Source organism: Esox lucius, chromosome 19, assembly GCF_011004845.1.
Source record: "Esox lucius isolate fEsoLuc1 chromosome 19, fEsoLuc1.pri, whole genome shotgun sequence".
NCBI lineage: Eukaryota > Metazoa > Chordata > Actinopteri > Esociformes > Esocidae > Esox > Esox lucius.
Genome location: NC_047587.1, coordinates 28506999 through 28530290, shown reverse-complemented (window position 1 = coordinate 28530290; position 23292 = coordinate 28506999). Strand labels below are relative to the sequence as shown.

General features: G+C 45.0%; 2 protein-coding genes across 8 annotated transcripts in view; one reads left to right on the top strand and one right to left on the bottom strand.

Annotated features, from left to right (window-relative positions):
* Nucleotides 1-20877, top strand: part of ndrg4 (NDRG family member 4) — a 26496-nt gene extending 5619 nt beyond the window's left edge. For 2 of the 7 annotated variants that reach the window (XM_010884051.5, XM_010884048.5), the window contains 17 exons: nucleotides 3347-3437; nucleotides 4113-4265; nucleotides 5466-5504; nucleotides 10281-10386; nucleotides 11879-11999; nucleotides 12160-12222; nucleotides 12348-12408; nucleotides 12510-12596; nucleotides 12720-12776; nucleotides 12861-12964; nucleotides 13501-13557; nucleotides 13686-13737; nucleotides 14529-14576; nucleotides 14744-14779; nucleotides 15961-16012; nucleotides 16282-16320; nucleotides 17435-20877. In XM_010884051.5, the coding sequence (XP_010882353.1) occupies nucleotides 3360-3437; nucleotides 4113-4265; nucleotides 5466-5504; nucleotides 10281-10386; nucleotides 11879-11999; nucleotides 12160-12222; nucleotides 12348-12408; nucleotides 12510-12596; nucleotides 12720-12776; nucleotides 12861-12964; nucleotides 13501-13557; nucleotides 13686-13737; nucleotides 14529-14576; nucleotides 14744-14779; nucleotides 15961-16012; nucleotides 16282-16320; nucleotides 17435-17586 (1305 nt within the window). In that variant the 5' untranslated portion in view covers nucleotides 3347-3359 and the 3' untranslated portion in view covers nucleotides 17587-20877. Of the gene's footprint in view, nucleotides 1-3346; nucleotides 3438-4112; nucleotides 4266-5465; nucleotides 5505-7446; nucleotides 7675-10280; nucleotides 10387-11878; nucleotides 12000-12159; nucleotides 12223-12347; nucleotides 12409-12509; nucleotides 12597-12719; nucleotides 12777-12860; nucleotides 12965-13500; nucleotides 13558-13685; nucleotides 13738-14528; nucleotides 14577-14743; nucleotides 14780-15960; nucleotides 16013-16281; nucleotides 16321-17434 lie in introns of those variants that run through there. The other 5 variants (XM_034288341.1, XM_029114924.2, XM_020040216.2 and 2 more) reach the window with 4 other exon arrangements.
* si:ch211-194m7.5 (olfactomedin-4) lies at nucleotides 20868-23292 on the bottom strand. The gene is made up of 5 exons (XM_010884047.4): nucleotides 23175-23292; nucleotides 22896-23021; nucleotides 22482-22700; nucleotides 21958-22111; nucleotides 20868-21842 (listed from the first exon to the last, which is right to left on the bottom strand). The coding sequence occupies exons 1-5, from the start codon at nucleotides 23259-23261 to the stop codon at nucleotides 21010-21012; spliced, it is 1419 nt and encodes a 472-aa protein (XP_010882349.2). The 5' UTR covers nucleotides 23262-23292; the 3' UTR covers nucleotides 20868-21009.

Here is a 23292-nt window from a genome sequence, read left to right as displayed (position 1 = left end):
CCAGGCCAGACAGGCTGGAACCATGGCCCTGCGGATTCCTCGGGGGGCCCTGGACCTATCAGGCCGTCTTTAATGCCGGAGCTGAAAGCAGCACGGACCCGGACAGGCTGTGTCCTAAATAAAGCCCTCCTCTCTTCTGCTCACTATGTAGGGAGAAATGCTGAACACCCCTGAAGAGGGTGCTAGTCTGCAGGGCCATGAGACCTGTTGGATGTGTGATAGGCACCGTGCCAGTGGCACCAGCCGTGCCACCTAGGACCTGATATCGGTCTGTCCTTTGTCAAACCCGCGAGTGCGTGTTTCGTATCTTTCTCTCCTTGCTCGTGGTTCACTTGGAGGGCTCGTTTAATGTTTGAACGTACCGCTTCAAATAGTGGCAAAAGCTTAAAAGGCAGGCGTGTGTGTGCGTGTGTGTGCGTGTGTGTTCGTGTGCTGGAGTGAGTCTCGGGTCATGTTGTCAGTCTCTGTTAACATCACTCTGTGGTCTGTGTGGGAGCAAGGCCCTGTAGGACTGTATCTGCTTTGCTCCAACGGTGCAGAGAGAGAGAAAAGAAAACAGAAGAACAGGGAAAGCAAACGGAAGCAAAGAGTTTGTCAGATACATGGAAAGGATTGGTCGCAGCAGATGAGGGGATTCTGTTTGTCTTGTAGACCAGAACATCCTGGATGAGGATTACTAAGAGGACAGAGATAAGGATTACTGTGGGAGCACGGAGCAGCCACACTGGCTGATATGTTGGATTGTTGGAAAATGCTGCGTTAGTGCAGGATGTTTATCAGCAGGCTATCCTTCTCTCCTTTACAAATTGCCATTGTTAGTGTGTTGAGTTTGTCAACTTTGTTTGCTTGGTTGTTGATTTCAACAAGCATGAAGAGTGAGCCTTTGCTCACTCTTTTCTGTTATCTTCCATATCATTTCCAATTAATGCTCTGGACCAGAGTTACGTTACTAACCACAAGGCTACTTGAATAACAGATGAGTCACTGACCACTGGTGGGTTAGTTTTACACAAAAACGAATGCATTAAAATACAAAACATGAACACACACGCACGCACACACACACACACACAAACAGGAACACATATAACACACAAAACACAGAGCCAAACCTGGCCCAGTTTCCAGGTATTGATTCTGAATTTGTGCATCTAGTCAGATGATTCCCCCACATGCAGGTCCCATCGATTTCCTGTCCAGCAGAATGCTTTTCCCACATCCTTGTTGTCCCGTCTCCCTCTTTCAGACACTGTCTGTGGCTGGCTGCCTCAGGCTCACTCCATCGCAGACCTGTGAGTCACACAGGATGACCTTATCACCCTGCAACAGTAAATGGGCACAGAGAGAAGTACGGTCAGCTCTTCCAGTTTGCAATTGTGTCCTGTGTTTGATATCTGTGAGTGAGAATGGTGGATGGCCAGCCAGCCAGAGGTAGTCAGTGGGATTAAACAGCTTTTACAAGGGGGAGCTAAACCCATATCCCGCTAGAACCCAGCCAGGCCCACAGAGCTGCTGGGGGTTGTCATGGCAACAGTGCCTGGGTAGAACCGTGAAAAAAGAACAGAAGAGAGGGAGCGACCTGTGAAAGCAGGACATATTAATTTCCCCTTTCTTGACTGAATAAAAGGAACCTTGTGGCAAAAACACAAAGCTGAACTTTGTAACTGAAACCTTAGTTCATTGTCCATTTTATGCAGAGTGGTGGTTTAGAGTCCAGCCATGACGGACCTCGATCTCTGCGACCTGAGACACACTGACTGATGAAACAAGCTATGAAGTACCACTTCACCCAGTGACCGTAGATCCGCTATGAAACACACTTTACCAGGACCACTGAAAATGAACATCTGAGAGGTTGATTTTATTTTGGTCTTATTTCATTTGGTGTGGTGTGTAGATCTTCTGTGAGAATACCAAACCCATTTTCAGATTTGGGGAATAGTCAATAGAGCAGCAGCAAGTGAACAAAAGTATTGAGTCATCTACACCCGACTCGGCAAGCTTGACACAACAGCAACAGGGACAAATATAGAGTGTGGAATGGTAATTGATTTCACAGCAAGCCATCTTATATAAGTCTGTGGGGAGCTATAGAGAGAGAGAGAACCCAGAGAGTTAGGCACATAGAGTAATGTGGCTTGTTGTTCTGGTGAGGTCTAATTAAAACTGGTCATGGACCCATTATAATGTTTCTCCAAAGGTCACTTTTAGATGGAGAACATGAAGTGTTGCAGAGAGAGAGAGAGAGAGTGAGAAAGAGAGAAGAGGCAGGAGAGGGTTTTGTTTCAGAGTCTGCTTCTGGGTATTCTCAGTTCAAGGTTGCTCTTGTCAAGCTAAGACAGGTCTGGAAACAGCCACGAACAGAGAGAGCGCTTGTATGGACTGGACCATTGTATGGTCCTCGTATGGACCATTTTAACAACCTGTCACTGTGTGAATTTAGGGTTTATAAATCATTATACTTCCTGAATTTAGTTTCAGTAGTGAATCAATTGACCCAGAAAGACATGGTTGTCTCCCAGTTTTCTGTATTCGTCCACACATGCTTGTGCTGTCCTGACCTCTTCCCATTGCCGCTTCATCATCTTTAGATTTTAATTCCATGTCATTTTTTTGGGGGGCATTTATTTTTTTGACAATTAGTTATTGCGCATGTGTGTGCATGAACAGGCTACATTTGGGTCCGTGTGCTTGTGTGTATGTATGAATGTGGGTATGTACATGTGTGTGTATTAGCCCCCCTCCAATTGACATCCTTAGTTTCCCAGAGTGCTAGTCAAGTGGGGCCAGCTCAGGTCATCTCTGGTCTCTGAAGGTGTAGCAGTGCCTTTGTATTGACGTCCCATAATTAATGTCACCCCAGTGTCCACTGACCTCCACCAAACAGCAGGACTTTAATTACAGAATGAGGAATCTCACTTTCCGCCTGACCCTCTGTTCTGAACACAGACCTGCTTTATTCCGTATTATAAGACCCAGTCCATCAGACAAATCCACTAGAGACAAAAGAAAACGAGCATAGATCTATTTGGCAAAATAAGGGTAAATCACATGAAATATACCACGCCTCCCAAGACCTCTCTTCACGTGCCCAACATGAACTCTAAATGCGTTGGGAGGCTAGTCTACTCGTGCAAACATAGGACCCTCGGGGCCAGCCGCAGCCATCCAACCTCCGCAGACCTCGTCATCCAACCCAACACTAGGTGTTCTGAGGAGGGGTTAAAAACATGATGGCGCAGGTTTGCTGCAGTGGTTTGTGTTGCTGGATGGGTTTCCGAGGTTTTGCTAAAGTAAACGAAGAGGGCTATGTAACCTCAGGTGTGTGTTGCTATGGTGATTGCAGGTTGCTCTCCAGGATGGCTGGGATGAAGGAGCAGCAGTTTACTGAGGAGAAACCATTGCTTCCGGAGCCCAGAGGGCCTGACGCGGACATGGTGAGCATGCACTTTATGTAACTGTGTGTGTATAACGGTGCATTTGAGTGTGTCCTAGTTTGGAAACCGACGATGTGTTCTTCTGCGTGGGAGGGATTAATCATTCACCGCATTAACGTTCCCATTTAGCGGCGTGAAAGAAGCGCGCGTCTGTGTGTGAGTGCTTGTCACGGGGGGCGTCTTGTCACAACCACTGATTGCAGCAGACTGCTTCTCTTAGCAGAAGCTGTAGGTAAGTGTGGTTTGCGGGGACTGAACTTGGAGAGCACGGGGGGGGGGGGGGGGGCGAGATAATCACACTGATTGAAATGCCGACTCACTGTCATTTCCACACTTCACTGACACTCCTGCCTTAATGGCTGATGGAGTGGAGAGGCTGATTACGAAGGCGAAGCCAACGCACTGGCGTTTAATCCCAGGAGGCCAAGTGTCAGCCAGCGAATCAGTACTGACGCTGTGATTATTACTCACTGACAGTTGCTCAACAGGAACGCACTCTACATAGGGAAGCTGAACGTGCTGTGGACTGGGTGTTTGACCTTTGTGTGGCTGCCTTGGCGTGCTCTACGCAGGGCGCGGAGGCGTTAGTCCCTCCTGGGCATCTCCGTTGCCCGGGACACCGGCGTGGCCCCGGCCAGCTTCTGTAACACCGGTGTGTTTGTGTTTGTAATGCAGAGGAGCCGAGGGTGCTTTGTGAACGCGTTCCCCTCAACAGGCCCTGCGCCTCTCCCCACCCCTTCTTCCTCCAGCCGCCCCCCACAGCGGTGGCATGTGATCGCGAGGCACTGGCTCCGCCAGACCCGCAGTCGGACCGCCGACCGCATCCCGGTAATTACCAATCCAGAACAGGCCCTGCAGGGGGACCCTCCCCTCGCCCTGCAGGGGGACCCTCCCCTCTCAGATACCTCTGGCTGTGCTACCGGATGCTGCTAACTTTGCTTACCCTTTGCAACACGTCCTGAATCAGAGAAAAATGGGAACCGGGAATAAATGAGACCTTGAGCTTGTAGTGGTCCCATCAGCAGGGTTTACAACCACAGAGAAACACACCGGCCTGGGTCTCCAATACTGAGTAGTTGAATGCACGCACTTATTTATATAAAATACTTACCCATGAAGATTGATTGAGATACACTCCTATGTGCTTTTTGAGGGGAGTATTTAAAAGGTTTAAAACACACAAAGACAGAGAACATTCTGATAATCGAACTTCCCTGGAGAACAGGGAATGCAGGGATGGTCCCTTTCTCCCTCCCACACACACCATCCTGTTCTACTGCACACGGACTCCGTAGGACAACAGTGACACCTGCTGGTCAGACCACACTGAAACCATTGACCGGATCTCTCTGATAACAAGAGCATGCATTAAATAACACTTCTCTCTAGGTATGTCTGCGTCCACGGTAACGTGCTCTTGAATGGCATCACCCTCTACCAACGGACTGCTGACTTGTTAATTACTCAACCATTTCCATTTTTCCGTCACCTTTTTCTGTCCCTGTCTGTGTGTTTATCTGTCCACCTGCGGTGCCAGTGTGAGTCCTGATGTGACTGTGTGAAAGTGCACGACCCAGAACACCTTAGGAATTGCAACGAGTTTGGTGATCTTATTTCTTCTAACCCTCTCTAAGGATGCTTGGTTTGAATCAACTGTAACCTGTAGAGAACATCCTCTTTGTTGCCCTACTGTCTATGGAAATGCTTGGGTTCATATTTTCTCCCTGAGCCTTTACCTTTTCCTGTAACTGCTGTCTGTCTGCCTGTCTGTCTGTCTATCTGTCTGTCTGCCTATCTGTCTGTCTGCCTGTCTGTCTGTCTGTCTGTCTGTCTGTCTGCCTATCTGTCTGTCTGCCTGTCTGTCTGTCTGCCTGTCTGTCTGCCTGTCTGCCTGTCTGTCTGCCTGTCTGTCTGTCTGTCTGTCTGTCTGTCTGCCTGTCTGTCTGTCTGTCTGTCTGCCCTTTGGCATCTCCGGAGTGCAAGCTCAGTGTTTGTTGACATTTTCTTTGTCTTTCGCTCTCTCTGTAGGAGAACTGTGAGACAATGATGCCCATTGGAGACTGGAAGGTAATTACACGGTTTTCTTTTTCAATATAATTAACATTCTCTTAAAAACAATCTGACACCCTTGACAAAGAGCAACTATAAAGGCTGGATAAAATAAACATCACAGGTTGTCATTTTTCATAATGTGAAATGTACATAATTAATTGTTATAGGGAACCAATCAGAATTCCATATTTCTCAAATTAAACTGGTATTTCCAAAGAAAAACTAATTTAGAAAAAATCTTAGACCATTTCTTCATTCAGAATATTTTCTGATCCTTAAGATCTTTTCATCTGTGCTTATGGTCTGCCCTCTTAAATTAATGTTTTCAATGGAAAACCAGTCCAGAGACTGAGATGGTTTGATTTTCTGGTCAGTTAACCATTTCCTTGTGGATTTCTATGTGTGCTTTGGGTCATTGGCTTTGCAGAATGACCCAAAGTTTCAGTATCCTGCAGTAGAAACCAGGTTTTTGGTCTAAATTCCTGGCAGTAGAAACCAGGTTTTTGGTCTCAGTAAGTCTGGCCCTGGATAAATTTCATATTCCTGTGAAACTCAACAAGGGCCCCATGTGTTTCATTTTTGCTGATGTGTTCTCACTTTAACAACAAAACACTTGTGTTCTCTGTCGAACCATGTAAAAAAGGCTCAGTGCCATCATCCTTGTGACTAGACAGTGATTCTTTGAATCACAAAATGTACAATACATTCCACATTACAGCAGCTCATTACCAGTCTTTTTTGCTCATCTTTGTGAAGTCTGTTGATTATTTTGGTGACAGTCCTTTCTCTATCCTCATCTGGTTGGGATTAGTGTCTAAACATCACGTAACCATGGTGTCCAACTGAAAGGAGTAGAGCACAGTGGAGGAGGATAAGATGGAGTGATTCACCACTTGATTGATGGAATCATACCGAAACAGCAATCATTCCGATAGCTCACAGAACCACAATCAAGTGTTTAGAAGCTCATGTTTGTACCCGTGATGTTCACAGTCTATTTTAACATAAATCCACATGGCGATGAGATCAGAGTTATGACTAACCCGAGACACCTTATTTCTCACCTCGGTCTGACGCCTCCAGTCACTCCTCTTTCACCACCTCCACTGAATGAGAGGGCGAGCGAGCACAGGGGCTAATCAACTGAGCTGAGGGAGAGGGCTTCTTGTTTGCTAAAGAAGTGCTATGGAATAAAAATTACAAAAATGACCTTACACCATTCAAAAATGAATGGACCACTTCAAGATACATCACACATTGTTGGGTAGCATGCATATGTGTGTGTATGTGGAATATGCCAAGCGCCTACACTGAGTAAGCACATGAAGCAACAAAGGAGATGTTGTGGAAGAGATGGATAATACTGGTGTGAATGCAGGAGCGAGGAGGGAGAGAAGAGAGGGAGGAGTATTCAGCAACGATTAGACCTCTCCTTGAGCCCCTCCAGACATGTGTGTGTGTGTGTGTGTGTGTTGAAGCAAAAAGTCTGATCGCTTGAAAACAACAAACGTACGAACACTGCTAACGTATTCATTCGTAGTCAGCAGGTCAGCACTGTTCCATAGACACAAGAACATACTCCACTCTGCTCCGCTTAACTGGCAACCACTGGCCACTTAATGTCCCATCCCAGTTAGACAGAGGAACCCGATGACTGCAGAAGCACACATTAACCCAGGGCCTCTGGGGAAAAGAATGTCTCACTGCATTCCTACCAAGGCTGTTAAGAAGCAATAATATGTTTTAGGGAGGAAAGGACAAAAATAGGACGGCTGGATGGGGGACGGGGGTGCGTGATGGTGCTGATGAGAGAGCAAAACAAAAGCTTCAACAGAGAAGATGCTGCGACAGGGTGGCCAGCCAATCAGCTGCAGACAGTCAGCCCTGGTAGCCAATAGGCCTGAGCTATGCACGCCCCCTGAGTGGAGTTTATAAGGTGTGGGAACAGGGAGGGGGCAGCAGCACTGCAGCGCTCAGCTCAGGAGCAGCACCAGGCTAGAAGAGGCAGGAGAAGCACCAGGCTAGAAGAGGCAGGACGAAGAGACCAGCCGCAGCCTTTGCTCTGCACCCAGGTCTTAGTCCCACTACTAGAGTGACCAGCTCTGTTCTCCTCCTCCTGGTGCTCTTCCTCTTCCCCTCCACTGAGCACGCTTACTGGGGCACCATGCCTGAATGCTGGGACGGGGTGAGTGGCAAAGGGAGCAGGGTTACTCTGGCTGTTTAAGTGACTGTTCAGGCGTGCTCAGGGTTTCTGCTGGTGCATTCCATTGTTGGTGGATATACACGGCATGCTTAGGTGTTTTTATCATGCACATACGTTATTCATGCCTGTTCTTAGTGTCATTTGTTCACTGTATCAAAACGACTAACTATCTTTGATGTTGTAATACTTACTAAGGGCATAAAAAGACAGAAGATGCTAACATTTCGGTGCTAGTTGTGTTGAGATGTGATGTGTTTCATTGAATTAAACACAAGTCGGTGTTAATGTTAATGGGGTGGCGGGGTAGCCTGGTGTTCCAGAACGTTGGGCCAGTAAACTAAAGTTGCTGGTTCTAATCCCCTGGATGCATTTCCCCAAAATGCTTCCAGGTCGTTGCTGTAAATAAGAAACATGTTCTTAGCAAACTTACCTGGTAAAATAAGGGTAAAAGATCAGTCATGTACTGTCTGAGTCTGTGTGGAAACGGGCTGACACGCTAATGCTGCATTACACACTAATACATTCCACCCCACATGCATGCCTGCACGGATTATGTGTGTGAGAGAGTCTCAGAGTGTGTTTGTGTGAGCGTGTGTGAGATGCCTGTAAATCTGGTCAAATGCTAACTATTTAGCTATAAATGGTGTGTGTGACCTTGGGTGTCAGAAGGAAACGTGTGAAGGAGGAAGATGAAAAAACCTAACGAGGGAGGACTAGGAGAGTATAAAGTGCAGGAGGAACCAAAGGAGTGAGTGTTTGCACCACAGTACCATGTTCTCTATTTAGTGCACTCGATCTAGCCAGGGTCCACAGTGCTCTTGTGAAAAGTAGAACACTACGTAGGGCTTAGAGTGCCATTGAGGATATAGCGATCAGTGCCATTTGACTGCACTACTCTCCGTCTGGCTGCAACGGGACGTAATCCTGGTGTGCTGAACCAGCATTCATGGGAAATTAAAACTATTTGTTGCCTCCATTTTAAGTCTGTTTGCCGGGCTGTGGTAATATAGGTCATGTGAGACTAGACAATCAACATAACCATTTAACTACTTCAGCACCTTTATATTATGATATTACTTTTTTCCACAGTGATAGTTTGTCCACGGTGTCAACGTGAAAATGGAATCTTTAATATGTTTGGAATTAATTACTAATATGAAACCTAATATAGTTGATTGCATAGGTATTCATATTGCTATAACACAGCTTAATGAGCTGTAGTGCAACACATTTTCTTTAGAAGTCACGTAATTAGTTGAATGGAGTCCACCTATGTGAAGTGAAGGTGTTTCACAAGATTTTAGTTTAAATACTGGGAGGTTGTTTAACACAATACTTAACAAAAACTACATCATGAAGAGGAAAGAACATTCAAAAGAAAATTCTGAATAAAGTTATTCAAAAGCACCAATTAGGTGTTGAATATAAAACAATTTCCAAGGTGTTATAGACTTATTTCATAATTGAGCAAAGAGTTAGTTTTGCCATCTAAACATAATACACCACAATGACAAATGAAAACATGTTTATTGAAATGTTTGCCAGTTTATGGAAAATAAAAAACTTAAGTACTTACTAAGACCTGGGTACGTACATATTCAGAGCCTTTGCTATGACATTCTGAATTGAGGTCAGATGCATCCTTTGTCATTTGATCATCATTTAGATGTCTCTTGAACATATTTAGAGTCCACCTGTGGCAAATTCAATTAAATTGACATGATTTAGCAAGGCACCCACAGGTCCTGCTGCTTCTCAGCGCCAAGAACTAGGAGACTGGTCAGGATTGAGGGAAAGATGAACGGAGCAAAATACAGAGAGGTTGTTGGAGAAAACCTGAACCAGAGCACAAAGGACCTCAGACTGGGGAGACGATTTATCTATCAGCAAGACAAAAACCCCAAAGACAAAACCAAGACAACACTCGAGTGGCTTCAGGAAAAATCTGTGAATGTCCTTGATTGGCCCAGCCTAAGATTCCATTTCACCCATGCTCCCCATACAGTCTGACCAAGCATGAGAACATTTAAAAAAAGAAAGAATGGGAGACTGGCCAAATCTGGGCGTGAAGCTGGTAGAGACATAGCCAAAAAGACTCATAGCTATGCTTGCTGCCAATGGAATTTATTTCAGTATTTTATTTAAATAAATTTGAAGCAACTTTCTAAAAATGTGTTTTCGCTTTGTCATTATGGGAAAACATTTTGTGGAATGATGGCAAAATGTGTCACTTTCATCAAATATATCCTTTGTCTATAACACAGCAAAATGTGGAGAAAGTGAATGGGTCTACGTTTTGGAGGCACTCTATATACAGTACAGTCAGTGCTCTATATACATAGTAGTATACATAGAGTAGAACATGCTCCGTTTATACACACACACATACACACACACACAGAGTTGTCAGTGCTCAATACACACAATTTAGTCTGTTAATTCCGATAGTGGAGCTTGGGGCCAGTTACATCTCATTGATCATTATTGGACTCCATTCAACTTCTATACATACGTGTGTACATGTTAAGCAAGGGCCCCTACGTGGAGGAAGATGCGTGTTTGCAAACAGGAGTGTTTCTCTCTTTCAGGAACATGACATTGAGACTCCCTATGGGATGCTTCATGTGGTGATTCGTGGCGCGCCCAAAGGAAACAAGCCGGCCATCCTCACCTATCATGATGTGGGCCTTAACCGTGAGTACACACTCTTTCCCTGTGTGAGTGTGTGTGTGTGTGTGTGAATGCGTGCAGCTTGTGTTCTCTGTGTGTGTTTTCATGTCTTTGTTGCACCGTGCATTGGTGACCATTTGGTTCATAGAGGCGTCTCGTCACGCTTCCACAGCAGTGTTCACGATATGACTGGAAGCAGTGTCCGTGGAGCTGGTTGGGCTTGTTATCTGAGGTGATAATTGGATGCCATTCCGGGAGCTAAATCCGAGTATCATTCGCAGACAGCCTTCCAGACAGATAGTGTGACTCTCTCACCTTTACCCAGCATGCCTCCAACTACCTCCCCACTGAGCTGGTTCATTAGAAAACGATACTTCCGGTAGCTTGTGACTTCTCTACAATTTGGGATGCGTTCCAACCAAAGAATCAGTGTGTGACATTTCAATTCTTTACTAAAACACTTTTCTACAGGATAACACTGTCCATCAGAATTGTTAACAATTCAAGAAAAGACTGAATAATGAACTAATGATAGCAGGAGATAAGGAAAGAAAGAGCAGCAGAGATTGAGAGAGAGAGAGAAATGTAGGTCAGAAAAACAACCCCATGGTGCAGAGTTAAGGGGGAGGGGAGACACGCTGGCCTAGTTGGGGGGAGGGTCAGCAGCCTGTGTGACTCTGGCTGCCTCCCATTTGCAGCTGAGGATAGTAGGACACACGGCCAGTAAACACAGCCTGACTCAGCCAAAGCGGGATGATGGAGAGTGGGAGAGGGTTATGGAAGCAGACTAGTGGACACGCTGGGAGGAGGTAGAGATATGGGTCAAGTTGCGACAGGGAGACAATATGCCTTGCGTAGGAAAAAGGCTGGTCTTCGGTTGCCCTATTGCTGTGAGTGGGCCATTCAGAGCAACTCAGTCCTTGTGCACTGCCAGATAAATCATGGAGCACACAAGACGTTCTGTTTTATTGCAGTCTTAAGGGAGACCTAGAACATTTTAGCTTTGTAATTTCCTCTCTAGTAATCGGTTCATTAATCTGGTTACCAACGTTAGTTGGTGTTTGATGAGATGGATGTTTTCCTCACCTGGTTAGTTCCATGGAGCAGAACGGGGTTGTGGTTGTTGCCTGGCTCACAACCATCAGAAGAGAAGGTGCGACAGTGTTGTTAAGGAGGAACAGACTCCGTGACGTTGCTACAAAAAGAGGTTCAAGGGTGCTGATCTCCACAGTAACTGATGGCACTTAAACTCAGTTCAATGTCTCTGTGGAAGTGCCTAATTTCAAGACTAGTTACTCTTTACAGTCTTACTGGAAAAGATCTTGAAAGATAACGGAATGTCTTTTAGTAAATGACCAGGTCGTTGGCCACACACTCTCCTATTGGTCAGATTCATTCTCCCTGCTGTCAGAGTAGCCGTGGTACAGCACAGATGGCCTCTCTCTTAATGCATATTTAACGTTTTTTCTTCTCTTCTCCCACACTCTCTCTCTCTCTCTCTCTCTGTCCTCCACAGACAAGCTGTGCTTCAACAGTTTCTTCCATAATGAGGACATGCAGGAGATCACCAGGCACTTTGTGGTGTGCCACGTGGATGCCCCCGGTCAGCAGATTGGGGCAGCTCAGATGCCACAGGGGTAATGTAAATCCATCCACCATATCTGTCATCATATTGAACTGTTTTCTACTATGTTTGTGTATGTCTGTGGAAGTCTGTCATGTTGGCGGACAGACTGTGTAGTGCGCTGTGTCTCTTTGACTGTTTGAGTAAAGGTCCCCCCCCCCGCCTCTCTAAAGCTACCAGTACCCCACCATGGACCAGCTGGCGGCCATGTTGCCCTGCGTAGTGCAGCACTTTGGGTGAGCAGATCTTCTCCACTGCCCCTCCCAGGAAACATCACATTCATGGTCAGCGTTGCAGGACGTTCAATGGAGGAACTAATTCATTGACCCGTGGTCTAAATCAAACCATCCAACTGTTTCAGATTCAAGAGCATCGTGGGAATTGGAGTTGGGGCCGGCGCCTACATCTTGGCCAAATTTGCCGTAAGCTATACCTTGTTCTCGGCTTTTCCACACACTGTGATTTTTACATTGCCAGGTGGAGGTATCTAAAATGACACATCCTTGCTCTTCTCTGTCCTCAGCTGATCTTCCCAGACCTGGTGGAAGGCCTGGTGCTGCTCAACATTGACCCCAATGGGAAGGGCTGGATCGACTGGGCCACTGGCAAGGTATCAACACTGTGGCTCTGTGGAAAACTGTGAACAGAATTGACCAATAAAGCAGCCATTCCTAACTGTAAGTGTCTAGAGTAGTAATATCTGTCTTCACTCTCTCTCTTCTTTCTTGTCCAGTTGTCAGGGCTCACCAGCGCTCTTCCAGACACAGTGTTGCCCCACCTCTTTAGCCAGGTGAGCTCCCACTCCCAATAGGCAGCAATCAAACCATTATCCATTAGCTGTCAGCACCTCAGTATTTATTGTGGATTGTTGTAGGAGGAGCTGATGAGCAACACTGAGCTGGTTCAGAGCTACCGTCAACAGATTAACAACACCATTAACCAGTTCAACCTGCAGCTCTTCTGGAACATGTACAACAGGTAACACTCCCACTGCAATCTGCGGCAGGCACACGTGACAGGAATCTCCGTGTCCACTCCACATTTACAATCAAAAGTCAACGAATGACCATGAGAAAGAGTATATGTACTGTAGGCTGTGTGTGGGGTGGAAGACAAAAACTCAGAAATCTTCTTATATATTTTTAAGACCAGTAGCACGCTGTTAAAGAAAAGGAAATATAGTGGCTAGTGGTTGAGCAGCTGACTGGTAATCCAAATTCCCGGAGCAAACAGTTAACCTTGAGTTCTCCGCCTGCTGGTCATCATGGCGACTCACTGCACCTCACTGCACCTCACTGCACCTCTCCAATACTGAGGGGTTGGATTAAATGCAGAAGCTCGGTTGGACCTTGTGAGCAAACAGACAAAATATCCACCCTCCCTATTGAATGTGTAAACTCTGCCAGCCCCGGTAATATTACATAGGAACGGAACTGCTGGGAGATGGGGTGAGTGGTACGTTCTGTTTGAAGTGCATAAGCCGCGGGGTCTCACAGCTCTTCTGTCCGTTTCAGCCGCAGGGATCTGGAGATGAACCGCACTGGGTCCATGATCAATGCCAAGACCTTGAAGTGAGTCTCAGTACTACCGTACACTCCACCACTCTCCTTCACCACACTGTCTAATAGTGTTTAGGCAGACACAACATTCACAACAATGCCGTCTGTGACGGTTGCTGATCTGGGGTCTGTATTTCCAGGTGCCCTGTCATGCTGGTTGTCGGTGACAACGCCCCTGCCGAGGAGGGTGTGGTGAGTCCTTACATTTTGTTGTTCCACTGCTTCCCTCTCAGCTACGCCCCCTTCCATGTGGCTCCTCGTCCGCATCGCCTCCCTCCAGCGTGCGCTGTTTTGGCGGGTTCATGTTTGGCCTCATCAACAGAGACGGGCAGCTTTGCGTGCCGGCCAAGGCTTCAGCAGCTCCTACGGGCCAGATACGCCTTTCTCTCGTGTAATCTGCTGGAATGTTCAGGGGATGGAGGATAAATCACATCCCTCCTCCTCTGTTGATTTCGGAACGATTGGAAGATGGGGGGGGCGGGGGGTGGAGTATAATGAGACGTTATACAACCTTGTTTTCATGGATGGATGAGGGATGGAAGGATTGATGGGTGGAGAGAAGCAGGAGGATGGAAAACAGATATGACAGATTAAGGTCAGTTTAATATTGAATGCAGTTTCATGCATGGAGCACCTGATTATCTCATCTGGAGACAGACAGAGGGTCAGGGAGCTGTTCTGAAAGCCCTTCTCCCCATCTCCTTGTGTTCGTCCTGTGAGATGGGATACGTCCGTCCCCATGACTCCTTGTGGCAGCCTCTTCTAGCGTGTTCTGGGATGACTCATCAGTGCAGCAGACTGCAGTATCTGGGCCACCCTGCTCCTCCTCCTCCCTCCCTCCCTCCCAGCCTCCCTCCCAGCCTCCCTCCCAGCCTCTCCTTCATTCACAACATATTGATTCAACCTTCTTCTCCTCTACTCCTGAGAAGATTAATATCCCAGCCCCTCGGCACTCATTATGTCCTGTTTTGTTTTCTCTCAAGGTCGAGTGCAACTCCAAACTTGACCCTACCAACACCACCTTCTTAAAGGTACACATTCATTATGGAAGGTTAACCTTAACTCAAATTATATAAGAAATGTAAATGGCAGACTGTTAACTTACATTGAACTAAATGGAAATAATGTGTATGTCAAACCATTTCAAATAAGACAAGAGTAACTGTTTAATGAGTAACTGTCCTCTGTTGTGTATCAGATGGCTGACTCCGGTGGTCTTCCTCAACTCACACAGGTCAGAACGCTCCCTTCAGATTACCTCTGCATCCTCTCATTACACATTCACACGGTCCTATAATTCAGCCATGACGTTCCTCTACAAATACCCCATAGCCCTCTGGGGACCATAACGTCCTCTTCTAAATGTCTTTGTTCACTATTGCACTCTCCATAGCAACGCCTCAGAGGTCATCTGTGCTCAGGGCTACGGTATGGCAGTCTTGCTTAGCCATTTCTCCAAAATCACACAGTTGTCATGCCTCCCTTGGAGGACTGGAGAAAACATTATGGGATTCTATATTTTAATGGATGTCTCAAGAGAACCCTCCCTTTACCTGGCTGTTGTCCTCATGTTATGTTCTTCACTGTGTCCTATCTAGGCACCAGGTAGGACTCATTTTGTAGTGTAGTGTATACAATATTTCTGAAGTCTGAAGAAAACCTGAAGGAATTTTTTTTTCTTCTGTTTTGTCAGAATTGTGCACATATTCTGAACACGGGTTGTTCTTATTTTGGCGTCTTAATGTTTTGTTGATTTCTCAAACACTGCTGCGCCTAGTACAATAATGTTGTGAGCGCACTCAGAACTCAAGTAAGGCATTTGACAGGTTTGATGTGTTGCGAGGCATCTCTGATTCTGACGTGGGAGTTGTGAAGTGCTGAAGGCAGATCGGCCCTGAAGGCTGATGGTTTAGTGGTTCAGTGAGCACCGGAATAGAAACCTTTGTGGTCCTCACTGAACCATTTCTTGACTTTCTTGGTGTAACAGTATTTATGTATTAAGTGTCAAATCAAATCACACTTAATTGAGAGGGTGGATGACATTTGACTTGGCTAACTGCTTGTCCCTACCCTAAATCCTACCCTAAGCTTCAACATTCATCCTTAATTTAATTATTTTAAATAGCAATTCAAAATGGGGATAAAGGCACTTCCCTTTTACTTAATATTTGCATTCAATATATGTTTAAGTAAGAGAAACTCACAACTATTTAACAAAATATTAATTTGCTTCAACATTTAATACACTTTTGTGTTACCAGAAAATGTTTTCGTGCAAAAGCAGTGTGGACAGTATTAAGTACATTTCCCAACAGAAGTCCCAATAAGCATGGTTCTCTATTAGGCTAGGGTGATACACATGCAGTATCAGGGTGTCAACTAACGTACTGTTCTCTTCTTGTTGTTTTTCTTTAGCCTGGAAAACTTTCTGAAGCTTTCAAGTATTTCCTCCAGGGGATGGGCTACAGTAAGTATCTACAACCAGATGACATAAACATTAGGGAGCGTTCCAGGCTGTGCTCTCAGAAACTACACATCCAAAACTTAGAGATATGATGTTGTCCAGTCATTTTGTCCCTTGGTTCTTTTAGTCCTCTGTGTAGACATTGTCTGTACTCTATGTTCTGATTGTGTTGTGAATACGTTGGAAAGATGTTGTTTGGGATGGTGCGGTGTCAAATACAGGGACGTGAGTCGTGTTAACCTTGCCCTCTATGTTTTCTTGCCTTCTCTCAGTTGCATATGTGAAGGATCGTAGGTTGAGTGGAGGGCCAGGTACTTCCTGTTTGCTGTTCAACTCTGACCTTTGACCTCCTCCTCTCTTCCTCCCCTACATGAGATGTGCAGCAATGTTACTTATTTTACATATCATTATTTTGACGTTTTATTTGATTTTTGTTTTGGGGCTCGATTACTGGTCTTTGGCAATTTTTGAAGATTTCTTTTCCCATTATTCCATAATCTATTCTCAAATGTTTAAATTTATTTTTTCTCAGTCTAAGGAAAAATATGCTATTGTTCTTTTTCCCTGTCACTGCCATTGCATTCCCTATATTGCTCTTTGCATGGCATTCCGTTAATTATGAAGCAGTGTTAAACTCTCATTTGCACAATGGAGTGTCCAAGTGAATCAACTTTGGTTATGAGAACAAAGTTTGCATGGAAACATCTTGGATTAGACTTGACATATTTTAAGTCGATCCAATAGGCCTGTAATGCAGCTAACTGAATGAGCTCCAGTGAAGGGATGTGAGGTCACAGGGTTTTGTACCTCATTGGAAAACATGCCATCCTAATGAACTTCCAAACTTTTAGATCTACTTCCCGGTCTGAGTGACCGATTTTTAGCAGTTTATCACGCACGGTTCACATTTTCCATTTAACAAAACGATAACTATCATAGCTCTATTCAAAGACACCTTAAGCATCTTTATTGCGATGGTATATTTAGGAGCAGAGCAGTTGGGGAAGCTGATGGTGATGAGCTCCTCTGCAGCGTTAAGTCTTCCCTCCAGGCCAGTGCATGGTTCTGCTGTACGGCAGCATGTGTCTGCATAATGAGTGGCAGACACATGTTGATGGCTTAACAGACAGTTTCAAGCATCCATAGCTAGCAGAGATGTATTGGCATGCGGTTCCGTATCTCCAACTGTTTAACATATTGACTTGGCTTTTCCGTTTGACTGTGAATTTTATCTTTCCCCATCTCTCTCTCTTTCTCACTGTTTGCCTCTCTCTGTCTGTCTCTGTCTCTCTCTCTCTGTGTCTCTCTCTCTCTCTGTCTTTCTCTGTCTCTCTCTCTGTCTTTCTCTGTCTCTCTCTCTCTCTGTCTCTCTGTCTCTCTCTGTCTTTCTCTCTGTCTCTGTCTCTCTGTCTGTCTCTCTCTCAGTGCCCTCTGCCAGTATGACCCGTCTGGCCCGCTCCCGGACAGCCTCCCTGAACAGTGGGAGCTCCATTGAGGGCTCTCGTGTCTCTCGGGGTTTTACACACTCTGACAGCAACGAGGCCCCGGTCAGCCACACCATGGAAGTGTCCTGCTGAACCCTCTCTCTGCCACACACACACACAGACACACAGACACACACAGACACACATACCCACACACCACACAGACACACACAGACATGCACATACACACATATGCCCATACACACACACACGGGTTAGAGATGGGATAGAGAGACAGAGATGGGGGGGGGTGAGTTTCTACTTTTAAAAAGTTGGTCGACATTTTTCTCTTTGTCTATCTCTCTGTCCTTGTCTTGATATTTCCCTCAGTATTCTGCCAGCATCTGCCCTCACTGTAAAAGGACACATGGATTTTACCCCCATTAAACTTAGGAGCAGTTCTGGTTTCCTTAAAGTGTAATTTGTGTCTTGCTCAGTGTCTGCTTCCTTGATTTTGCCTACTCCAATTTCCAGACAGCAGCACACACCATGTGGTTCTGTAATGATTGTCATTCGGAAGCATAAATATAGTGAGATTTCAATTTACCCATTAAGCCCACATGATTCTATATACCGATAGAGTCCACATGAATCTATATACCCATAGATGCAGAAGAGGTCAATGGAATGCCGACTGCGCAGCTTAGAAGGTCACTGTCATTGGCATATAGTCAAAAAGTCTAATATTCTATTTTTTTATTAAACCAAGTAAGTATGCTAAGAAAATGCTCTTATTTACAGCATCAAACTGGAAGCATTTATGGTTAGTTGTCTTGTTCAGAGACAGAACAACTAGAACTACTTAATATGTAATAATGGTCCTTTTCAGGTTAAGAAGAAGTGACTGATAACAGCTACACACAATTCAAATCAATTGGTAGCATTGCTAGAATAGCAAGTGAATGTAGTAAAAGGAGTTTTTAGCTGTAATGCAGTGGATTGTTGACAATGAAAAACATTTATTGTGGGGTTAAGATCCATACAAGCATCATACTCTTTTTTAAAATTATTTCAACAAAGTGTGAAATACACATACAAATCTAAATAATAAATAATAATAAATAATCTGAATGTAGGCACATTTTGCTGGGGGTCAACAGGGAGTTTCACCAATCTTTCGCTCAATGCGTTGCCGTGACCTTTCCATTGTTTGGGTGGAGTTCCATTAACCTTTTTACTGAATCTATTACACCCACATGATTCTGTACCCCTGGAGCCGAGGTTTCCACACATACACTCAGAGGTCTTTCAAATGACAATCATGCTTTGACCCAAACCAAACAAGACCTAGGAGCCGATGGACCCAATTTGAGATGTTCTTCCCTCAGGTCAGCACCTAGCCCCAGAGTAATAAGACTTTACCAAAGCTACACACACACGACACACACACACACTAACCTAGGAGGTCTGGGCTCTGTAAATGAACCGAGACAAAATATTAGAACCTTTTGACAAAGAAGCACAAAATAAACATGCTTGCACTCATACTGTTAATGTGTTAAGGTGAATGTGTACTGAGAAAAGCAGAAGTTAACGGTCAGTATATTTACGTACATACCCATGGATAAGCTGATTTAGAGAACCGACATCCTAACATCCCGTCGACTGTTTGTATGTTTTTCTGTGGCGGTGAAGAGAGGAGGTGTGTGCTGCTAGCTGCTGTGTTGGATCCCACCTTATTGAGTCAGACTAGGCCTACCAGGTGGAACAGAAGTCCCTTTCAATTTGCACAGTAAAGTTTTTTCTACAATTCTATTTGCGTCATTAACAACTGCTCCCTGCTATGGGGGGGGCAAAGTGGGACACTGCTGGGTTCGTCTACTAGGGGCGGGGCTTTTTTGGAGCCTGTTGCTCCAAGCTTGGAATGTAGTGCAACTCCCACCCCCAGCAACCTCTCCCTGAAATCCACAATGTGCCCCGCCTCTCACAGACATGTCCAGCCGCCCCGAAAAGGCTATCAGCTGAGGTCACTTTTCTGTTCATAGTATTGCCTAGCAACTGTGTACCAATGAGCAAGGGATCCCAGGGGGACTTATTAAAGTCCCCATCTCCCATGGAGAATATTGAACAAATTAAGATGTATTTAATTCTTTTGTTGTTTGATTGGAGCAAGGGATAAGGGATATGGAGAGATTCTGGCTGAATGAATGAGGGTAATTTTCATACGGAAGGATAGAAAGTATAAGGAGAGATTAATCCACGAGATGCCCCGGGGGCTACTAAGGCATGTACAATATGGTGTGAGCAGGGACTGTATGAGAGGATAGTGGGACTAGTCAGGAGCCAAAACACTCTTTTATACTCCTCAACATCTGTTTGCATGCACCTGAATGTGATGTTCGAGGCTGTGGTCATGCATTTACTATCGCTGTCAGCTCTGAGCAAGTCTGATTCCCTGCCTAAGTCTCATTCATACTGCCTGGGGGACCCATGTAATTTGTCCTCTTAAACTGTTGTACATTAGTGTCAAGGTGTCCCCTTCCACCCAACCACCTCTCCTGACCTAACTCCTAACCCACATGCTTCCATGTCCTCCTTGCACTGTAGATAATCGCTATTAGCGCAGGTTAAAGGGATACTCTGGTATTTGGGGATTTTGTATAATTTTCATGTTACCCGAAGTCAGATTAATGGATACAGTTTGTTTATCTCTGTGGGCAATCTGAAGCTCAATATCTGGAAGTTTTTGGTTGATACTATCCAGCTCCTCTCAAAAACAGAGAGATAGTGCTTTTATTCATTTGTTACTAATGATTGTAATAAATTATTCTAGCTAGCTCAAATAAGTGGGGAGAGACATCAAAATATTTTGACTACTACTTGTCAAATATGGTTCGTGCTATATCCATGGTTTTGACAAATGTTGGCTGTTATCCAACAAAGACTTCAAGAAAAACCATACGCCACCAAAATCTTTTTTTCAAATTTCATTCAGAGACAAATTGGAGCACTGAATCCATCTGACTTTTAGGTAAGTAGAAAATGATCTAAAAACCCCTTAAGTATCTTTTTAACAGAAAGAGCACTCCAACACTATTGTATTGTGACAAATACAGCATTTTGGTTACTCTTTCCCTGAGTTCCTCTTTTTATATAACAATAGAATTTAGTTTTTTGTGGTATATTGATTGATTATTGTGTATTATCATCATCATCATTATTATTGCAGTACTATTGATTGATTTATATTAAGCAGTACATTGTTTTGTGACTGGTTTCATGGGGGGGTTCTGTTCACAGAGATAGGAGGACTGACTTACCTGCTTTTTGTCCTTAAATATGTCATGTAAAGTTTAAATATGCATATACTGTAAGCTATCTCTGTCCATGTATTGAACATGTAATGACAAAACAATAAAGACATCATGTCAGTGTAGCGTTTAATCAGTGTATTTTTGTTTAATATTCATGATTCATTTGCATTCTTTTTCCACAACGGCTGCATGGTAAATATGTACACAGCATATTACGAAAACACACGTGTGCACCAGTGTATTTTTGTGACAAATATATAGCTCACACAAAATGAACCTTGTAGGAGACAATCATTGAATCACTGTATGCATACAGCATGTGGTCAACGGGGCTGTAGTTGAGGGACTGGATGTTGGTGGACATTTTCTTGAGCTCTATGCCGACGTCATACCGCTCCCGCCCAGTCACAGTGTCAAAGGAGTAGAAGATCTCCTCTCTTTCCTTAGTCAGGTACCGAGTAGCGTACAGAACGCCACAGGCCATAAAGGTGTTGGTCACCGCACGCTTGTGGGCTGAAGTGTTCCAGGTCCGACCCAGTTTGGGAGGAAGGCCAGGAATCACCTCAGAGAGGATCAGGTTCCCCAAGTTATCAGAGGTGGAGTAGATCACCCAGACACCGGACTCATCGGTAGCCAGGTCCAGGTCGGTGTAACCGTAACAAGCTTCCAGGTGGCAGAAGTTAAACTTGCTGTTAAATCCGGTACCTTTGGGCATTGCCACTGAGGTGACTGTTTTAGTGGTGATGTTGAAGCAGCAGACGGCGTCCCTGTTGTAGCAGTTGTAGTAAAGGGCGTCCTCGTACATGACGACGTTGGGTCCTTGGATGGTGTTAGTGGTGGGGTTGGATGAGTGAATTATTATATTACCTGGGATGCTGACCCCGACGACCAGAGAGCTCAGGCTGCTGTACAGTCGCACAAAGTTGGAGAACACGTTGCTTGAAGTCAGAGGCACCATCCAGAACCAGCTCTCTTTCCCTGCAGCAGGTTTTGGATCCCGACCCCAGGAACCGTAAGGATAGGAGGCGCCGTACTCAGTAGCTGAATATGTGTTGGGACCCGTCACATTCTGAAGGTGGCCATGGGGACAGTTTCCTACACAACACCCAGAACGAACACGAGGACACAGATGTCACAGCAGTGAACGCTGGTTTGAATGCAGAACGTTCTAGGTTTCAGGAGCTGTGGGTGATTACACGCGGAGACGTACCAGATGCAGGTTCAGGTGGGGGGACAGTCGGAGGGGGGCCTTTTTGGCACTGGTCCAGGTCTCTTCTCAGACGTTTGTTGACCTCCTTTTCCCTGACCACTTGCATGGTGTCAAACCTCTCCAGAGCCCCCATCTCATCTTTTAGCTCTTTCACCTGTAAATTAGCCATTTTCCCCATTCACACCTGAGACCTTGTAACACTAACGAGTCACATTCACTTAGGGGTGTACTCACTTTTGTTGCTAGCCATTTAGAGATTAATGGCTGTGTGTTGTGTTATTTTGAGGGGACAGCAAATTTACACTGTTATACAAGCTGTACACTCACTACTTTACATTGGAGCAAAGTGTCATTTCTTCAGTGTTGTCACATGAAAAGATATAATCAAATATTGACAAATGTACTCACTTTTGTGAGATACTGTATATATATAAAACATTCCGGCATTCCTATGACTGTTTGACAACATCCATTCACATGTATTGTCATTAGTAAGACATGTCATGTCCAGTGGGATTCCTTACCTCTTGTGTCGTGTCTCTGTTGAGGCGTTGGTAGCTGAGAGTGGTACTGTTGAGCTTGTTTATGAGCTGCTGTATCTCAGCCCGTTCGTGCTCTATGACCTGCAGAGACACAGTCCCATAGAGATCCCCGTCGTCCTCCTTTTCCAAAACTGCTAAATCAGCCTCCAGCTGGGGCAGACGTCTGTCCAGACCCAGCAACAGACTCTCCAGCTCCACACTCTGCAGGCGAATAGGAGGCACGCATCATCCTTCATTACCTCATTTCATTTCATACACAATACAATTAGGATAAATATCATATTATTATATCATAATATTTTCTGCTGAAAACTGATTTTATATATCAGAAAACCATGTGATTGTTTTGAGAAAGTGAGTTATTAGAAAACAGGATTTCATTAGGCTTTCTCCAACCTGCTGTGGGGTGATGATTTTAGTGCACTTGGAGGCACGGTTCTCTACAGTCTGCAGCTTGTTATGAGGGAAAGGCTGCTCAGTGTTAGTCAGGTCACACACACAGTCACTGGCCGAAGGTGTGACCTACAAAGAACAGTGGGGAAATGTTCCAAGAGAGAAAACGCTGTTACAGTGAATCCCCGCTTAAACATAACTGTCGCAAAATATTGAAATATACTATGGTTCCTATATGTAAAACAGAATACATTCTCTGTTAATTAGGACAGTTTCTCTTACCTGAGGGATGATGGAGACAAGTTCAGTAATCATTATCAACATTAACACATGAGAGGGCTTCATGGTTGTCCAGAGAACAACATGCATCTGAGAGCAGTTTCTTTAAGAGTGGTGAGAA